General features: G+C 34.9%; 1 protein-coding gene across 6 annotated transcripts in view; it reads right to left on the bottom strand.

Annotated features, from left to right (window-relative positions):
- NF1 (neurofibromin 1) overlaps window positions 1-21809 on the bottom strand; it is a 253648-nt gene that overhangs the window by 160033 nt on the left and 71806 nt on the right. For all 6 annotated transcript variants that reach the window (XM_004441909.3, XM_087440767.1, XM_087440768.1 and 3 more), the window contains exons 6-11: window positions 17789-17856; window positions 17464-17539; window positions 16588-16745; window positions 4584-4757; window positions 3988-4110; window positions 3638-3712 (exon numbers count right to left, since the gene is read on the bottom strand). In XM_004441909.3, coding sequence (XP_004441966.2) covers window positions 3638-3712; window positions 3988-4110; window positions 4584-4757; window positions 16588-16745; window positions 17464-17539; window positions 17789-17856 — 674 coding nt within the window. The remainder of the gene's footprint in view (window positions 1-3637; window positions 3713-3987; window positions 4111-4583; window positions 4758-16587; window positions 16746-17463; window positions 17540-17788; window positions 17857-21809) is intronic.

Below are 21809 nucleotides of genomic sequence, written 5' to 3'. Positions count from 1 at the left end.
TCCCTCAACTCTTACTTTATTTAAGCTAATTCCTAATAAATGATCAAGTTTCAGTTTGGTTATATAATGGATTCTTTAAACTTTGGTCAATCTGGTCATCTGACTTGCCCAAGCAATCAATACAGCTTGATTCCCATATATTTACTAACTTATACAGCTTGTGTTAATCAGCTTAAAGTAACAAAGGCTGAATAGTCACAAAATGCATTAAGATAATGGTCCTCCTCAGTCTACTGACTCCATAATATCTTGTCAGAAACTGATTAATAACTAAACAAATATGCATCTCATTATAACATCCTCTCCAAATTACGATGTCATTTTGACAGCTGTTGAAACTATCATGGTACCAGGTGCACCCTATAAAATAACTTGATTTTAACTTAAGATTTAGTGATCTTCATAACTGCCATTTTTCATAATATATAAATTCATTCATTTTAAAGTAAAAGTTAAAGATACACTTTCAAATAAATGAAGCACTAAAAACTAGACATCATGTAGTTGGTAAAAATTTTAGTGTTTTGAGCAGTTGGTAAATGTGTCCTTTCTGAAACTAGTCAATTAAAGTAGACATGATTTTTTTCCTTGAAAACACTAAGTTTGTTGCCAAATGGCAATACTTTTACAATATGAGCAAACTATGTGGCAACTCTTCAAGAGATTATTTAAATCAATTTTCAAATGCCTTGGAAGTAATTTCTTCAGCTAAAACCTCTCAGTAGAAAGAGATAATCTCTGGATTGGTGGTTACCAGAGGGGAAGGGGAGAGGAGGGAGGGCAAAAGGGATAATTCAGCACATGTGTGTGGTGATGGGTTGTAATTAGTATTTGGGTGGTGAACATGATGTAATCTATGCAGAAATAGAAGTATAATGATGTACACCTGAAATTTATACAATGTTATAAACCAATGTTACTGCAATAAAAAAAAAATTAAAAGAAAAAAAGAAAGAGATAATCTCATTCTCAATATGTGAACTATCCATAAGTAAATTGCCAATTAATTGCCATAAATAATAAACTACCATAAGGAAAAAATAGAAGACTAAGTACCATACTAGCTATAGCATGTTCCACTTATGGCTAAGATATGTGGTTCATATATGTGTATACTTTTCTTTAGTTTCCCAATTATAACAACATATCTAATCTAACCTAAAGGAAGTCTATAAAGATTAAGTACACAACACAGATCTTATAACTACAATTCATCTCTTAACGGTGTGTCATAATAAAAAAGGTGACAGTATCATGAATACCATTTTAGAAAATGATAAAAGCTTCCATTATAATAAAATTCCAATAGTGAATAGACTTTTAGATTTCTTAAGAAGAAACAGTGGAATATTTTAAATCTAAACACTGTACTTATGAACTGAGTATGTTTCACAAAAGCAAAACAAAACTGCAAGCACCACTACTACTTCTACATAAACTCTCAAAAACATATCAGTAAAACTTCTATCTTATTTGAGAATGTAGTAATTTAAAGAAATCTGTGAACTGGCTTAAAGAATCACGGAAAAAGAGAACTTATGAGGTGTATTGAACCAAGAATCATTTAAAAGAAAATCTTACACTACGAATGAATTTAAGATTAGGAGTCCAAATATCTAAGAAAAATTTCATGTGATTTCAAGACAAAATATTTCCATAATAACTGTCTTCAGTGAGACTCTATAATAGTCAATTCCATACATTTGCATATTTACTTTATAAATAGTCCTTTTCAGTCAGAAAGTACTTCAGATTCAATATCTATTAGCCTCAAACCCATGGAAAAAAACTCCTAACAAGAAACAATTTATCAAACAATCTATAATGATAAAGTATCAATATCTAAGGTATAACTTCAAAAGATACTTTATAGACTCAAATTTACGCTCCTTTTCAAGCCATTTATTGAAAGGTTACTGATGCTTAATATTTTAAAAATTAGTAAATATAGATTTCTCTTTATAAAAATAGATTCATACTGACACGACCTCTGACACAGACACACCCCACCTTCACACATGCAGTACTCATTAGAGCACAGAAGGACGCACAACCACTCCACCATATACACGGAAGCATGCATGAAGTACCACTCCAGACATGCTTTAAACCCACAAAGGAGCAGCTCAACCACTTACAGCAGTGCCAAGTCCATGCTTGAAAGTGCTCTATATATTCAATTGTAGACAAAAATATTTCACAATTAAAGTAACTAGCCACAAAGTATCAAAAAAGTATATACTTGGGTTTATTAAATACACGTTTTAAGCATTTATTTAAAACTATCCACTCTAATAAATGGAATGGTTTTAGTATTATAAGGCAAAGGAGAAAAAAGTAATAATATTTTACTTCCGAATTACACATAAGCCTGAGCGGGGAATAGTATTTAATGTTACTTCTACCTATAATTTAACTCACTGACACTCAACTGAGGGAGGCCTCATTCCCTCAGGCATTGTTAGTTGTTCATAATGTCTGGAGGTGGGAGGAGGGAGGTGGCACAAATGGTACTTAACGAAATGAGGACCAGGAATGCTAAACGTCCTGCCATGCACAGGGCAGTCTTGAACAACAAAGAACTGTCCTGCCCAAAACGCTATTAGCACCCCATTGAGAGAAAGTAATGTGTCACTAAATAACTTTATTAATGGTTATTTTTCCCCTGCAGGAATAGATAAAAGAAAATGTGAGCAGAATTTGGCTTAATTCAACATATCCAAGGCAAATGAAGGTGGGAAGGTATTTTTAACTTACCAGAGACACACTCTTAAAATGGAATTCGATTACAAAGAGGACAAATATGCCTACGTTATCAACAATTAAAGCCCTTTTTAAGGGAGGAAACAGAAAAAAGTTGACCAATTTATACATAAATGTGACTATCTATAAATGCATAAAAGTGGAGCTATGGTAAATAACAATTGAGAACCTTCAAAATATGATTGTTCATAATCAGAAGAACAGAATTTTTTAAATTCATGGTCCAAATCTGATACTGTTTTGCTATCTTTCTACTTAATGTACTCACATCAGAGTTGAAGGTTTCACAAGTACCTTTTAATGAGTTCACTTATTTTGTCTGATATGATTTTTTGTATCATGTGAACACTTCTATTTAAATGTGTTAATATTTCATTTGTTTAAGGAAGACTAAAAGTACAATCAAATATGACCTTGCCATTTTTTAAAATGTATCATACTGAGCTACAACAAAACTACTACTTTTAACTTAAATGGTAAGGTGACAAGTCAGAATGTATCAAATGCTGGAAAAGGACTAAGAGTATTAAAATAATATGTGAAGAGCTTTAGGATGAAAATGTTAAATTATGTTTTCAGTGGCACTGTTCTCAAGGGCTTTTGATCCAAATAAAATATTTTAGGTTTAATCTTTCCAAAGGATCCTATTAACTCCACTTTCCTCAATAAAGGCCCTCAGGTCAAGACTGAATATGAAAAATACAATTGTATATTAGTTATTAGATATAACCACTTGCGAGAAATCTTCCTATATTACACATCTAAGTTCAGAACCTTTTGTAAACGAATACCGTCTTTCTTAAAAAGAAATAAAAAAGTAAGAAAAAAAAGGAAAAAAAAATTTAAGTAATTTAGCAATACCTTTTGGACTTACATTGGTGATGATTCGATGGAGTGAATTTACCAGCACATAGTGAAATGTAGAAGGGGAATTCTGAGCTAGGCAGATCTACAGAGGAAAGAAAAAGATAGTAGATTATTTCTACAAGAAGAATATTCAGTAGCACAAATGAGAACAAAAGGAACAACAAAAAGAAAGCTTTTAAAAAAACAGAACAAATTTTTAAGGTCTTGAAATTAACATTAATATATAATATTGAGAAATACCAATAAAGGTGTAACCTATCTTTCTAGTATTTCACATTTCATCTTTCTAGTATTTTCACATTTATAAAGGATCAACAGCATTAGTAAACATAATTGGATAAAAACCAATGCTCTCACCTTAAAGTGTTGGTTGTTGTGAGGGCTTATACGAAAGCAAGAAACAAGGCAGTCAATCATTAGATCCACATCTGCAGGCTGACTGCCTCTTGAGAATGGTTTACTTGGATTAAAAAGCAGGTTCTATGAAAATCCCAATAGAAAACAAAAGCCTTTAAACAGTCATGCAGTATTTTTTCACTAGTATTTAATAATATCAACACATCATGCACATAGATGGCAATAACATTCAGTTGCCAGAAGAAGCACAAAACACTAATATTGTGAATCATCAGTCTGATAAAATTCTTACTATACCAAATATGGTTCCTTTCAGGCCCTAATTTCTATACTATTGTAAAACCAAGTCTGAAAATGTATGCTAATTTAAGAAAACTGGTTAATTCTGTGTTTTCTTCATATTCTAAGTCGCTTTATTTAGCCTGAGGAACATAGTAACAACAAAAGCAGGTCCTATGAACTTATTATCAAAGAAGACTCAGAGCTTTAGTGTTAGGAATGACCTTTGACAATGATCTAGTCTAATACTTATACTAAAAGTTTATTTTTCACTTAATTTTCTTCAAGTTTGTAGTAAAGAAATAAAAGCATGTTACCTTAAGATCAACCACCATGGACTGAACTAGTAGGAAAATTACAGAGTTATCTTCCCAATTGATGTAAGTACTTGCTTTACACAGTTTGACACAGGCAATGGCGGCACTTTCAGTCAGCTGCCTGCTTCCTCCATGGCCAGCAAGTGCTTTCCGTAGACTGTCCAGAAACAACTTCTACCGAATTCAAATATAGCAATAAGATAATATATGAAGTTTCTTAGATTTCAGATTTATCTAATAAAGCAGGAAATTATCAGCCTTTAAAAATTATACTCTAAAGATATATAATGAATATTCATGGTTTTTAATTTCATAATTTAAGTAGTTGTCATCATTTAAATGTTTCCCAAATCCAAAACGTCAGAATCTGTTCTTTACTTCCCTTGCTGAATTATTAAAGAAACATAAGAAACAGTCCTTCTCAAACAAGGTAGTTGACTTCTCAACCCTGAATTCAACTGATCATATTCTTTTTTTTTTTTTTTTTATCTTTAGTTTCTAAATATTATACTGTCTTGGTTATGGTCTATATCAAACTCTTCACCCTTATCTAAAACTCCAGGTTATATCCAACCTTCAGCCTTCTAACTAAGGATATACCTAAGGCTGTTCTATTGCTCTAAATTCTGTTCCTCACAAAAAGTTATCCATTCTTGTGATCTCAAGCCCTCTTTGCAGCTCACTAAATTTCTCCCCTTGGCTCTTCTCCTAAAAGAAAATCTCACATCTCCACTTAACATGTATTCTCAAACATACATGTCAAAAGCTAAAGTCATCAGGGCTGGCCTGGTGGCGCAGTGGTTAAGTTTACGCACTCCACTTCAGTGGCCCGGGGTTTGCGGGGTCAGATCCCAGACACGGATCTACACACTCTTCATTAAGCCATGCTGAGGCAGCGACCCGCATATAAAAAAGAAGAGGATTGGCACAGACGATGGCTCAGGGACAATCTTCCTCAAGCAAAAAGAGGAAGATTGGCAACAGATGTTAGCTCAGGGCCAATCTTCCTCACCAAAAAAAAAAAAAAAAGTTAAAGTCATCAAACAGCAGCAGCATATATGTTCTTCTCAAGTACACATGGAACAACCTTCAGGTAGACTGTATGTTAGGCCACAAAACAAATCTTAATAAATTTAAAGAGATTGAAATCATACAAAATATCTTTTCTGATCACAATGAAATGAAACTAGAAATCAACAGCAGAAGGAAAACTGGAAAATTCACAAATACGTGAAAATCAAACATCATCATTGGTCAAACAAAAAAAAATCACAAAAGAAATTAAAAAATATCTTAAGACAAAGCGAAGTGTAAACACAACATACCAAAACCTATGGGATGCAGTGAAAGCAGTGCTAAGAGGAAAATTTATAGCTGGAAATGCTCACATTAAAAAAGAAGAAAGCTGTCAAATCAATAATCTACTGTATACCTTAAGGAACTAGGAAAAGAAGAGCAAACCAAACCCAAAGCTAGAAGGAGGAAAATAATAAGATTATAGCAAAGATAAATGAAATAGAGAATAGAAAACAGGAAAAAAAATCAACAAAATCAAAAGCTGGTTCTTTGAAAAGGTAAAGAAATCGACAAACGTTTAGCTAGATTGATTAAGAAAAAAGAGAGAAGACTCAAATTACTAAAAATCAGAACTGAAAGTGAGGACAATACTACTGTTTTTACAGAAATAAAAAAGATTATAAGATAATACAATGAAAAATTATACGCCAACAAATTGGATAACCTAGACAAAATGAGAAAATTCATAGAAACATACAATCTACCAAAACTGACTCATTAAGAAATAGAAAATCCTGGGGCCGGCCTGGTGGCACGAGCAGTTAAGTGTGCGCGCTCCGCTGCGGTGGCCCAGGGAGCGCTGGTTCGGATCCCGGGCGCACATCAACCCACCGGTTGGCAAGCCATGCTGTGACGGCATCCCATACAAAGTGGAGGAAGATGGGCACAGATGTTGGCCCAGGGCCAGTCTTCCTCAGCAAAAAAAAAAAAAAAAAAAGAGGAGGATTGGCAGATGTTAGCACAGGGTTGATCTTCCTCACAAAAAAGAAAGAAATAGAAAATCTGAACAGAACTATAACTAATAAGGAGATTAAATCAGTAATCAAAAACCTCCCAACAAAAAAAAAAGCCCAGGACCAGATGGCTTCACTGGTGAATTCTATCAAACATTGAAAGAAGAATTAACACCAATCCTTCTCAAACATTTATAAAAAATTAAAGAATCAGGAACACTTCCTAACTCATCCCATGAAGCCCATATTACCACAATACTAAAGCCAGACAAAAATACTACAAGAAAAAAAAACTACAGACCAATATTCCTTAAGAATATTGATGAAAAACTCAAAAAGAAATAGCAAACTAAATTCAGCAGTATATTAAAGGATTATACACCATGACCAAGTGGATTTATTCCTAGAGTACAACAATGGTTCAACAACAAAAATCAATCAGTGTAATACACCTCATTAGTACATGAAGGGAAAAAACCTCACATGATCGTTGCAATTGATCCAGAGAAAGTATCTGACAAAATTCAACACCCTCTCATAATAAAAACACTGGATAAGGTAGGAATAGAAGAAAATTTCATCAACATGATAAAAGCCATATATGAGAAACCCGCAGGTAATATCACACACTCAATCATGAAAGACTGAAAGCTTTTCCCCTAACATTAGGAACAAGATAAGGATGTCTGCTTTTGCCACTTTTATTCAACATATTAGTGGAAGTTCTAGCCAGAACAATCAGGGAAAGAAAAAGAAATAAGTCATCCAAATTGGAAAAGAGGAAGTCTGTTCTAAGATGATATGATTTTATATTTAGTAAACCTTAAAGATAACACACACACACGTACACAAACTCGTTTGAGTTACTAAACAAATTCAGCAAAGCTGTAGGATACAAAATCAACATACAAAAATGAGTTGCATTTCTATACACTAGCAATGAACAATATAAAAAGGAAATTTAAAAAAATTCCACTTATGACAGCATCAAAAAGAATAAAATACCTAAGAATTACCTTAACCAAGATGGTGAAAGACTCATATAATGAAAACTACAAAACATTGCTGAAAAAATTAAACAAAACATAAATAAATGGAGACACATCCCATGTTTAGGGATTGGAAGACTTAACATTGTTAAGATGACAATACTACTCCCAAAGCAATGCACAGATTCAATGCAATCCCTATCAAAACCCCAAGAGCATTTTTTGTCAAAATAGAAAAACCCATCCAAAAATTCACAGGGTATTTCAAGGGACACAAAATAGCCAAAACAATCTTGAAAAATAAAAACAAAGTTAGAAGACTCACACTTCCTGATTTCAAAACTTACTACAAAGCTACAGTAATCAAAGCACTGTAGTACTGGTATAATGTCAGACATATTTGTTGTTAGTATCATCGAGTCAATTCTGACTCCTAGCAACCCTGTGTACAGCAGAGTGGAACCCTGCCCGGTCTTTATGCACCATCCTTTCAGCTTCTGGTGCTATTTCAGACAACGCTCTGCTGCTATTCATGGGGTTTTCATGGTCAGTTTTTTCGGAAGTGGGTGGCCAAGTCCTTCTTCCTAGTCTGTCTTAGTCTGGAAGCTCTGCTGAAACCTGTCCAACACGGGTGATCCTGCTGGTATTTGAAATACCTGTGGTATAGCTTTCAGCATCACAGCAACACCGCAGTATGACAATGGACAGGGAAACAAACCTGGGCCATGGCAATGAGAGCACTGAATCTTAACCACTAGACCACCAGGGCTGGCTGAACAGACATATAGACCAATAGAATAGAATAGAAAGTCCAGAAAGAAATCCTCACATATATGATCAAATGACTTTCAACAAGGGTGTTAAGACCATTCAATGGAGAAGGGACGGTTTTTTTAATAAAAGGTGCTAGGAAAACTGGATATCCACATGCAAAAGAACAAAGTTGGACCATTCCCCTTACCCTATATACAAAAATTAACTCAAAATGGGTCAAAAATCTAAACAGCTAAAACTATAAAACTAAACTCCTAGAAGAGAACATAGGAGAAAATCTTTACAACATTGGATTTTGCAATGATTTCTTGGATATGATACCAAAAAAGCACAAGAAAGAAAAAATGGATAAACTGGACTTCATCAAAAATAAAAACTTTTGTGTGTCAAAGGACATTATCAAGAAGGTGAAATGACAGTCTACACAATGGGAGAAAATATTTGCAAATTATATATCTGATAAAGGACTGATATCCACAATACTTAAAGAACTCCTACAACTCAACAACAACAACAGCAGCAAACCCGATTCAAAAATAGGCAAAGGACTTTAATAGACACATTGCCAAAGAAGATATACAAATGGCCAATAAGCTTACAAAAAGATGTTCAATATCATTAATCATTAGGGGAATGCAAATCAAAACCACAATGAGATATGACTGCACACAAGAAACTTCTAGGAGATAAACAAAATATGGTATATATCTAAAATGGAATATTATTCAGCCATAATAAGGAATGAAATTCTATTACATGCTACAAGATGGACGAACCCTGAAAACATTACGTTAAAGGAAATAAGCCAGACATACAAGGACAAATATCGTATGATTCCACTTATGTGGCAATTCGCAGAGATGGAAAGCAAGAGAGATGACCAGGGGCTGTGGAGAGGCGGGATGGGGACTTACTGTTTAATGGGTAGAGAGTTTCTGTTTAAGATGGTGAAAAAGTTCTGGAAATGGATAATGGTAATGGTTGCAAAACATTGTGAATGCATTCAATGCTACTGAATTGTACACTTAAAAATGGTTAAAAGGGTAAATTTTATGTTATTTTACCACAATATAAATAAGTAAATAAAACTTTAAAAGCTAAACTCATACTTCCTCTGAAATAGCTCCCACTTTGGACTTCCCTTTCATCAGCCAAAAACACTACTTTGCATATTTCACCTCTAACCCTAACCTTTGGACTTTTCCTCATGACCTAACGAATAAAGTTTAAACTCAAACTACTCGCATCTGCCTCTTCATCTTCATTTCTTATCACCGCCTGCATGAATCTTCCACTCCCTAGCTAACTAATTTCCCTGAACATACCTTCACGTTTTTGCATCCATTTTCTTGACTACTCTAGTTTGAACAACACTCTTTCTCTTTTTCTTTCTCTCATCTAAATTCTATTCTTACTTCAAGTTCAACTAAGGTTCCACCTCTTCCATAAAACTTTCCTTACCATCCAAACTTCACCTGAATTCTTACAGCACTTAAACCTTGTATTATTCTCCTAGTAAACAGGAACCCTTGATATATAACTTCTCATCCAAAAAGAAATAACTTGAGGGGCTGGCCCAGTGTTCACAGGTTTGGATCCCGGGTGCAGACATATGCACCGTTTATCAAGCCAGGCTGTGACAGGCATCCCACATATAAAGTAGAGGAAGATGGGCATGGGTGTTAGCCCAGGGTCAATCTTCCTCAGCAAAAAGAGGAGGAATGGCAATGGATGTTAGCTCACGGCTAATCTTCCTCACCAAAAAAAAAAAAAAGAAAAGAAAAGAAAAGAAAAGAAATAACTGCAAATTCTAGGGAGACAGCAGTCTAAGCCATCCTTGACTTCCCTCGCTCTCTCCTAACTCCTTTATTGCTTGGTTCCCATGTTCACCTCTTGTTCCTGGAGATATAGCTATATTTCTCAGCCACTCTTGCAGTTAAACATGGCCATGTGACTAAGTTCTACTCAATGGAATACAAACGAAAGTGATGTATGCCATTTCCGGGCCTTATCCATAAAAATCCTTAGCATGCCTTCCCATGCTATCTTTTTTCCTTATAGCTGGCAGAATGGAAACAACTTCCATAGAAGCCGTGTGTTGAAGATAGCAGAGTCTTTGTTGGCCAAGGTCCTAAGAAACCACAAAGGGGAGGGCTGTCCTACAGAGCTGCTCAGTTCAGCTGCTCAGTACTATTTCATAAGTATAATTAAGTTCTACTGCGTTGAGCCATTATATTACCTACTCTAACTAAAACAATAATAATACAATAATAATACAATAAAAATAATAATAATAAAAATTATACACTGCAAAAGAGAACCACTATTCATATATAGTTTGCAGTCTAGGATGGTGTAAATGGAACCTGATCCGATCTGCTTAGGGTTCTGCTTGTTGTTTTTTCTTTGCTTGCTTTATAATAAAGAGCTAAGTGTGGGCCGGCCCCGTGGCTTAGCGGTTAGGTACGCGGGCTCCACTGCTGGCGGCCCGGGGTTCGGATCCCGGGCACGCACCGGATCCCGGGCGCACACCAACGCACGGCTTCTCTGGCCATGCTGAGGCCGTGTCTCACATGCAGCGGCTGGAAGGATGTGCAACTATGACATACAACTATCTACTGGGGCTTTGGGGGGAAAAAAAATTAAAGTGTATAAAAAAATAAAAAATAAATTTAAAAAAATCAATAAATAAAGAGCTAAGTGTGATTACCAACACCTGGGAGGAGTTCTGCCATACTGCCAAAGTCTGTCGGCTACCTGAGGGAGCCCAGACAGCTAAACCAAGGATTTCCCACAGCATATCCACAAAGGGACTGTCTCAAGCCTCCTACAAGGTAGTTCTAAGTGCAGTTTTAAAGATTTACAGGGGTCAGCCCAGTGGCGCAAGCGGTTAGGTGCGTGCGCTCTGCTGCAGCGGCCCAGGGTTCACCAATTCGGATCCCAGGCACGCACCGATGCACTGCTTGGCAAGCCATGCTGTGGCGGTGTCCCATATAAAGTGGAGGAAGATGGGCACGGATGTTAGCCCAGGGCCAGTCTTCCTCAGCAAAAAAAGAGGAGGATTGGCGGATGTTACCACAGGGCTGATCTCCTCACAAAAAAATAAAAAAATAAAGATTTACATTAAATTCTGTGCCCTACAGAAATGATACACATTCTACTCTGATGACCATGGAACACTTGTTTAAACGACTATGTACCACCATCTTCTAACTACGATGAAATTAATAAAATATCACCAAAAAACTAATAATTTGGAAACTATAAAACATTCCTCTAAATCAAATATAGTATCATTAAGTAAGAGAAATTAGAAATCAGTAAAATTGAGAACGCTTTATATGAAAACCATGATTGCAGCTAAGAAGTAAAATTCAAAACCCTACAAATACTTCTATAATTTTTTAAAACTGAAAATAGATGAACTAAGCTATTACCTCAAGAAACAAAAATATAAAATGAACATTAAAATTAATGAAATAGAACATTTTAAATGCTAGAAAATATAAAGTCAAAGGCTAGGTTTTAAAGACCAATAAAATAGGTAAACCTTAGTAAACATGAATGAGAAAAAATGAGAAATACTAGAAATGAGAGAAGAGTTATAAACATAGATATTGAAGAAAATAATTATAAAATATTATAAATATAATCTCTCTATATGGGCCGGCCCCGTGGCTTAGCGGTTAAGTGCGCACGCTCTGCTGCTGGCAGCCCGGGGTTCGGATCCCGGGCGTGCACTGAGGCACCACTTCTCCGGCCATGCTCAGGCCGTGTCCCACATGCAGCAACTAGAAGGATGTGCAACTATGACATACAACTATCTACTGGGGCTTTGGGGGAAATAAAAATAAAATAAATAAAAATTATAATCTCTCTATATATTTCTATATTAAAAGTAAAATATGTAGATATACATAACTCTGTGTTGGTTAAAATTGAAAAATATATTTCCTAGCAAAGAATAAATTATCAAAAGTAACCTTTTAAGAGGTAAGAATTCCTGAAAAAGTTAAAAATAGAATTAACATACAATCTAGCAATATCACTTCTGGTTATATACAAAAAGAATTGAAAGCAGGGTGTCAGAGATATTTGTATACTCATGTTCACAGCAGCATTATTCATAATAGCTAAAAGATGGAAGCAACCCAAATGTCAAGAGGCAGAAGAAATTGGTTAAAGAAAATGTGGTATATACACTCAATAGAAAATTATTCAGCCTTAAAGAAGGAAATTCTGCAATATGCTATAATGTGGATAAACCTTGAGGACATTATGCTAAGTGAAATAAGCCAGTCACAAAAAAGACAAATACCGTATGATTCCACTTATATGAGGTAGCTACACTTGTCAAATTCATAGAGACAGAAAATAGAAAGGTGGTTGCCACGGGTTGGGGGAGGGGGGAATGGGGAGTTATTGTTTAATAACTGAATGAACAGTGGTTCTCAAACATTAGTTTGCATCACAATCACTTTAACAACCTAAAAACAGGTTCCTAGCTGTGCCCCATCCCCACAGTTTCTGATTCAGCAGACCAGAGTGGGGACCTAAGAATGTGCACTTCTAACAAGTTTCCAGGTGACGCTGATTCTGCTGTGAAAGTGAAGACCATACTTCGCGAAACACTGAACTAGATTTCTCTCTCTCTCTCTCTCTCTCATTTAAAAATATAAAAGGTAGAGACTGGAAGAATACACATCAACCCTTGATAGTGGCTGTCCCTGGGGAAGAAGAAATGGAATTAGTGGAACTGTAATTAAAAGAGAACTGACATAAACATTACTTGTTCAGTTTTTTAAACCATATATAAATAGAAAAAAAGATGAGCAATATATCAAAATGTCAATATGGGTGATAAGATGGGTTAAATATAAAATGGGTGATTGTTATATTTGTTGTATACTTTATATACTTCTGCTAAAAAAGATACTATAGTCAAAAGAAACAATGGTCTAGAAAAATATTTACAACCAACTTAAAATAAAAGATTACTGCTCCTAATAGACAAAAAGCCCCATTAATTAATAGGAGACTGGCAAACAACATAATAGAAAAATAGGTAAAGGAAATCAACAGACACTCCACACAAAAGAAAACATGCCAATGGCCAAGAAACACATGAAATGATCCTGAATCTCATTAATCATAAGGAGTAAAATGAGATACTGTTTTCCACCTCATTAGTCTGGCAAAAATTTTAAAGATTAAGCAACATGTGGTATGGTGAGGATGCAGGAAAACTGGCATTCTAATTTAGTGTTGGTAAAAATGTGACATGCTACAAATACTGGGGAACGTAAATCTAAGAATAACTACTAAAAATTTTAAATAAAAATGCCCTTGACACAGAAATCCTAGTTTTGGAATTCTAGTCTATAGAATTAAAAGCATCAGTTAACAAGAATATATGGACAAAGATATTTACTTAAGGATTAAATGTACTGTCGAAATACTTAAAAAAAAATCTAAATATTCTTCCCTTCAGTGAAATGGTTGAGTAAATGAGGCTCATTAGTGTAATTGAATATTACCTAATACTTAAAGGAATGTGTTAGATCTCCATCAACTATTTTGAGGAACAGCCAAGATACACTCTGAGGTAAACAAAGCAAGATGCAGAGTAATGTGTATAAAATTATTTCATTTTAAAATATAATATTAATAATAAAAAATATACAATAAATATAATATATTCAACATAAAATATAATAACCACCACTGTATATATTTGAATGCTTGTATGACTAAGTAGATATAAAGAGAAAGATACATATCAACCATTAACACTGCTTAGCTCATAAGGAATGTGACTAGAAAAGAGAGAGAATATATAAAAAATAAATAATACATCTTTTTAAATCCAGAAAGATTTAAAAACCTAAATTTTGTGTGTGTGTGTGTGAGGAAGATCAGCCTTGAGCTAACATCCATGCCAATCCTCCTCTTTTTTGCTGAGGAAGACTGGCCCTGGGCTAACATCTGTGCCTGTCTTCCACCACTTTTATATGGGATGCCGCCACAGCATTGCCTGACAAGCAGTGCATTGGTGCGCGCCCGGGATCCGAACCCGGGCCGCCAGCAGCAGAGCACGCACACTTAACTGCTAGGCCACGGGTCCAGCCCCTAAAAAGCCAAATTTTTTAACCTAGAAAAGTACTAGGGAAAAAATATAAAAGCCTGTTTCAAAAATCTTGGGAAGTTCCAGACAGAAAGGTCAAATATTATATGCTTCCATTTATATGAAATGTCCAGAATAGGCAAATCCGTAGAGACAGAAAGTAGATTTGTGGTTGCCAGAGGCTGGGGTGAGAGGGGACCATGGAGTGACTGCTAATGGTATAAAGGTTTCTTTTGGGGATGATGAAAATGTTCTGGAATTAGATAGTGGTGATGGTTGCACAACTTTGTGAATATACTAAAAACCAATGAATTACACACTTCAAAAGGGTGAATTTTGGGGCCGGCCCCGTGGCATAGTGGTTAAGTTCAGCACGTTCCACTTCGGCCGCCCGGGTTCGGAACCCGGTTGTGGACAGACACCATTCAGCCATGTTGTGGGGGTGTCCCACATATAAAGTAGAGGAAGATTGGCACAGATGTTAGCTCAGAGCTAATCTTCCTCAAGCAAACAAGGAAGATTGGCAACAGATGTTAGCCCAGGGCTAATCATCTTCACAAAAAAAAAAAACAAAACAAAACGGGGGAGGGGTGAATTTTATGGTATGTCTATTACATCTCTGTAAAAAATAAATTAAATCTTGGGAGGAGAGGTCTGACCAAAAAAGCTAGGAGACAAAAAGAATAAGACTGAGTTGACTACATACGAATTTTAAGTATCTAAATAGCAAAAAAAAAACTATAAACAAAGTTTAAAAAGGGAAATCAAGTAAAAAGTGTATACACACACACCCTACAAATCAATAAAAGAGAAACAATTCAATGGAAAATGAGAAATTCACACAAGATATACAAATGACCAATAAACATTTGGAAAGATATAGTTGTGATTATAAAAATAAAAATTCACTTAAGATTACTACTGAATTTATAGTAGCTTTTTACCTATGTCTATTTTCCCAATAAACAGAAACAAAAACAAATCACTAGTTTTTTGTTTTGAGGAAGATTGGCCCTACACTAACATCTGTTACCAATCTTCCCCTTTTTCTTTTTTTTCTTCCCAAAGCCCCAGTACATAGTTGTATATCACAGTTGTAGAGTTGTAGCTCTTCTATGTGGGACACCACGTCAGCATGGCTTGATGAGCGGCGAGTAGGTCCGCACCCAGGATCCAAACCAGCGAACTCCAGGCCACCGAAGTGCAACATGTGAACTTAACTGCTACGCCACCGGGTCGGCCCCAACAAATTTCTATTTTGAAGGGCTCCAAAACAATCTAACATGAAAAATGGCATCCTCACAATGGAAAAGTTGGGAGTACGATAGCATCATAGACTCTCCAGGATTATCTAGTTCATTTATTTACCCATCAGTGCATAAACTCCCTATCCAATATTTCTGTAAAGTACTGAATCATTCAGCTTATTTTAAACTTCTCCATCCATAGGCAGCTCATGCAGGAGCCTGTTTCATGTTTAGTCAGCTAAGAGTATTTCTCCCACAGTGGCAAAAAAATGCAAATGTATTAGCAAAACAAATTGCATATAGAAATTCAAATAAAACAATAAGATTAGTACCCAGCTATTGTTTTTAAAAAACTATAAGAGCCCTTTAGAATTATCAGTTGTTATAGTGTCAATTTCGCCATCGACAGCATATGTGGTATCCTGCCTTCCTAATAAAATGCCGTGAAAACTGTTCTAAAATACCTAAAATGAGTTACTAGACAATTTCATTAGCACCAAATAGTTACACACCTAAGTACATGCAAATAACACACCATGAAAGTAATGAATTCTAGTAGGGTAACGTTTGCAGGTAAAACTACGTTTTTTAGTCTTCTCTGGTAAAAGAATGAAACTAAGGGATTGTTTGAAATCTTTAATTAATGAGTGGTATCATTTATTTTCCCTCCAAACAAATTTATGTACAAGCATGTCTCTGCTAAGGCCAGCAAAGAGACCTAATATGACCGTAATTAGAAATGGTCTGAAATAGTGTGAAATAGCTTAGAAAGCTGCACACTTTGAGTGAGATAAACCGCTTCGCATCTGGATATAGTAGAAATAATTTTGCGCTCCTCACCTTATTCATGTTGTTTTCATCAACCACATCCTTGGATATATCCTGGATTATTTCTGGACACAAGATAAGGAGAATGATTTGAAGAGGCCAAACTGCTGCTTTACGTTTGGTGCTTTCAGCAAAACCATCCACCAAGTCAAACAGTTTTTCTGCACACTCTATGTGAAAAATGTAAATATTAAATACTATTAGATGAGAAGAAAATCTCTGGCATTAAACTAAAAGCCAGCACTATTCAAAAACCCAAAGGCCACACTTTTAAAAGATAAACTTGGAAGTTCACTTAACAATTAAACAAATTCATTCAGATAAGCAGACAAGCAATGTTATATTGTCTATGTCTTAAGAGAGTTGCCTTGATCTATCCTAGAAAAGTCCATGTTTTAGAATTGCCCAACTTGAATTTAATCTGAATGCGCAGAGCCTTATGCAAGGTGTGACGTACCCAAGGAACAAAGACGGAACGACCTCCCAAGGGGAATTACCAAAGCTCTCCAGGAGTCTGTATTCTCTGCTTACAGTTGTGTCTCAAGAGTTCTAGGTAAGGATATTACTACTTTATACACATCTCCCTAAATACAAAATACAGCCCCAGAGCACAGAAAAGTGCTTCTCTACAATGAAGAGCCATCAAATATCCAATCTACAACTCTAATTAAAGATTATAGCTTCATTTCAAACTTTTTTATCTATTTGCTCAAAGGAAAGGAAAAGGCTTGAGGGTAATCTAGAAATATAAGAGAAAAATAATATTTCCTATTTGACGTTGGTTGACAAGACGTAAAAGCACCTTGACAACAAAAATAACTTGAAAAGTGATAGGCTTTTACCTCATAAGTAAGAGTTTAAAAGACAAAATATCAGTCTTATCCTTACCAGCCATATCAGTCTGTGGAATCTGGTATAGCTTTGTAAATTCATCTGGATAATTTTCAACCCAGTTCCAAAATGCCTACAAATAACAAACATATGTTTTTATATGAAAAGAGATATTTTCTTAATATAGTAAATAAAATGTCATACGCTCCAATTATACCTCAAACTTCTAATTTCCTTCATAAGAATACTGTAATGCATTCTTCCTAAAAATTAATGTGAAATTATCACTCAAGTCATGACTTTTAGATTCCAAATACTAAAGAGAGCAACATTCATAACCAAAAAGTAGCAAAATTTTAATGCCAAAGAGGTTATAACTTACTTTTTCCAGGCTATTTATAACTGCTAGCTGTGCAACCTTCTTTAGGGCTTTAAATTTAAATGCTGTTTCTAGGGGGAAAAAAGGTTTTAAAATTAACTCCAGATGAGTTAACACAAATACAATTCAGAACTACTAGCAAAAAAAAAAATAATAATATTTTCATTTTTACCTACAAACTTGTTCCAGTATTATTTGTAAGCAACATAAAGACAATTAATATAAACCCAAAACTCACTGGTTATGTCCACTAAAGACAAACTCAACAAAAAGCAAATATGCCTTGAACTTCAACAAAGGTTGTGGTGAGTTTTTTGCCTTTGTTTTGTCTTTAATAACTTGCTTTCTTAAAGAAGTATAAAACACAGGATGATTGTAGAAAATTCAAAAAATATAGAACAGTCTAAGGGAAATTTAAGACATCATCCATGAGTGTACCATTCAGAGAGAATCACAGTTAACAGTTTGGTGAATTTTCTTCCATCCCTTTTCCTATGCACACATAAGACAAACATATTTACTCTGAGATCACAAAGGGCTATACCAAACCTGTTCTTTTCATTTCACATAGTATCCCAAATTTTTTCCGTATCATTAAAAATTCCCCATACATATATTTGATGGCGCTATATGATAGTAACTATTACTTGACAATTATAACACACCAGTTATTTTCAATCTAATATATTTAATTCAAAATCTTAATGCTTTCAGATATTATAGATAAGAAAACTTTGTTTCTGAGATTACAGGTCTAATAAATGATTGAATTGGGCTTCAAAGCCATAGCCTTTTCAATATGCTTTGACATCTTTCAGAATATTTAAGTCACCATATTAAATCACTGGTTATTTAAACATTTTCCAATTGTACATTTAAGATATTTCCAATATTTCACTATTATTAATAACACTAATAAATACTTTTATATCCAAATCCTTTCCACATTACTGATTATTTCTTTAAGGTAAGTAAATATCTAGAAGTAGAATTATCTGGTCAAAGAGATGAATATTTTTTAAGGCTCCTGATAAATATCGCCAAGCTGATTCTCAGATGGGTTAGGCCAAATGTTACTCTCACAAGGCAGCATGTGAAAGCGCCTTTATCACATCCTGTCACCACTAAATATGTTCACTTTTTTAATTTTGCTAATTTGATTTAGTTGATTGTATTTTTAAAACAAGACTAAACATTTCTCCACATGAATATATTAGTTATTTTAATTTCCCCCTCTATAAATTTATTGTCCATATCTATAAAATGATTTATATCTGGAAAAGATGTTCCTTCTATAAATTATTTTACTGGGAACAGTCCCTTGGCAGGGAACTCCCTCTATGGATTTTTTTTTAATTGAAGTATAATTGATATACATTATATTAGTTTCAGGTGTACAACATAATGATTCAATATTTGTATATATTGCAAAACGATAACCACAATAAGTCTAGTTAACATCCATCACCATACATAGTTATAATATTTTTTCTCATCATGAGAACTTTTAGGATCTACTCTCTTAGCAACTTTCAAATATGCAATACAGTATTAACTATAGTTGCCATGCTGAACATTACATCCCCATGACTTACTTATTTTATAACTGGAAGTTTGTGCTTTTTGACTCCCTTCACGCATTTTGCCCACCCCCACCTTCTGCTTCTGGCAACCACCAATCTCTTCTCTGTACCCATGAGCTTGGTTTTTTGTTTGTTTGTTTTGTTCCACATATAAGTGAGATCATATGGTATTTGTCTTTGTCTGTCTGACTTATTTCACTCAGCATAATGCCCTCAACGTACATCCATGTTGTCGCAAATGGCAAGATTTCATTCTTTTTTATGGTTGAATAACATTCCATTGTTATACATACATACATATATATACCATATTTTCTTTATCCATTCATCTGTCCAGGAACACATAGGTCACCTGTTTCCATAGTTTGGCTATTGTAAATAATGCTGCAATCAACACAGGGGTGCATATATCTTTTCAAGTTAATGTTTTTGTTTTCTTCAGATAAATACCCAGAGTAGAATTGCTGGATCATATGGTAGCTCTATTTTGAATTTTTTGAGGAAACTCCATACTGTTTTCCATAGTGGCTGCACCAATTTACAGTTCCAGCAACAGTGCACAAGGGTTCCCTTTTCTCCACATCCTTGCCAACACTTGTTATTTCTTGTCCTTAATAATAACCATTCTAACAGATGTGAGGTGATATCTCATTGTGGTTTTGATTTGCATTTCCCTGATGATTAGTGATGTTGAGCATTTTTTATGTTGGTCTTCTTTGGAAAAATGTCTATTCGGATTCTCTGCCTGTTTTTTTAGTTGGATTTTTTTTTTTTTTTTTTTGCTATTGACTTGTATGAGTTCTTTATATATTTTGGATATTAACCAATTATCAGATATATGATTCACAAATATTTTCTCCTATTCAGTAGGTTGCCTTTTCATTTTGTTGATGGTTTCTTTTGGTGTGTAGAAGTTTTTTAGTTGGATGTAGCCCCATTTGTTTATTTTTGCTTGTGTTGCCCCTATGTACTTTCAATGAAGGGATACAGGTATTTATTATATTTATATAAATATCTTTCTAAGGTAGAGATAAGTCTTTGAGTGGTAAAACTGTCTAAACAATCTTCTAAATGTCAATTGTTTTTCTGAACTTTCAAATGAGTAACTTGCTCTCCAAGTCAGTTTTAAAACGTATCCCTCTACCTTTCTTTGCTCTTGCTCTCCTTTGATTTCCAAATAATGGCATTACATTTCACAGTGCTTGAGCCTTTTGCCTTCCTATATTCACCAACTTCACCTTTATGACATCTTAAATGTGTTATACACACCAGTTTATTCTCAATTCCAATGTCTATATATTTTATTACTCCAGTTCCTACAAGATTCTGACTAGACATCCTACCGATACCACAAACTCAACAGTGTCATGTGCCACGTAACGATGTTTCAGTCAACAATGGACCACATATACGATGGTGGTCCCATAAGATTAGTACCATATAACTCAGGTGTGTAGTAGGTTATATCATTTAGGTTTGTGCAAGCACACTCTACAATGTTCACACCATGACAAAATCACCTAATGACATATTTCTCAGAACATATCCCCATTGTTAAAGCAACGCGTGACTGTAAATCTAAAACTGAATTTATAATTTTCCTAGCCACCCTCTTCTTTGTTATCAACCCCTCCTTTACTTTCCTGCTTTAACCAGCTTGCTCTGTAATACTTGGTGATACTTCTCTTTAACCTCATATATCTAAATTAACCACCAAATGCTATGTGATGTATTCTATTCAAATGCTATGTATTCTACTTCCTAAATACCATATCAAATTGGTCCTCACCCTATCCCATTCCATCCAGACCTCCACTACCCTCATTATTTCTCACTCACATTCCTATACAACCAAGTCCAAGAAGCTTACGTAACCTTCTAAGGAGCCATTCTGTAAATTTCAAGCAAAGAGGCATATCTAAAACAGAATATTGATCCGATCCTAAAGCCTTTACATCACTTCTCATGGCCACTAAAATAAAGCCTCATAACCCATAGGCACAATAGTGTAGCAGTTAAGTACACTGGCTCTCAAGATGGGCAGATGTGATTTGAATCTTTACCCTGCCACTCACTAGCTGTATGACCTTGGAAATGTTACTTAAGCCTCAATTTCCTTATCTATATAGGGGATGACAATACTACTATCTGCTTCACAGGGTTACTGTGAGAACTGATGAGAAAAGGCACGTAAACTGCATAGCATGATGTGTGGCACATACTGAAAATGCAGCAAATGTTACTATGTTTTTATTAATATGATCTGACCTACTCTTGTACCTTCATATCTTGTTCTTTTCCTAACGTCTCTCACCTCCACACAAATACATACTTCTTCCCTCACTTTATGCTCATCCTATTTGAGTCTGCCACATTGCTTTGCAAATAATTTGACAGTAATATGTTTGTCTCATAAACCAAGCCAGGAGCTCCACAGGGAC

This window comes from Ceratotherium simum, chromosome 16 (assembly GCF_057802395.1).
Source record: "Ceratotherium simum simum isolate JZ-2026a chromosome 16, ASM5780239v1, whole genome shotgun sequence".
NCBI classification, from domain to species: Eukaryota; Metazoa; Chordata; class Mammalia; order Perissodactyla; family Rhinocerotidae; genus Ceratotherium; species Ceratotherium simum.
The sequence above is the reverse complement of the archived record's forward strand: the minus strand, read 5'-3'. Positions and strand labels throughout refer to the sequence as shown.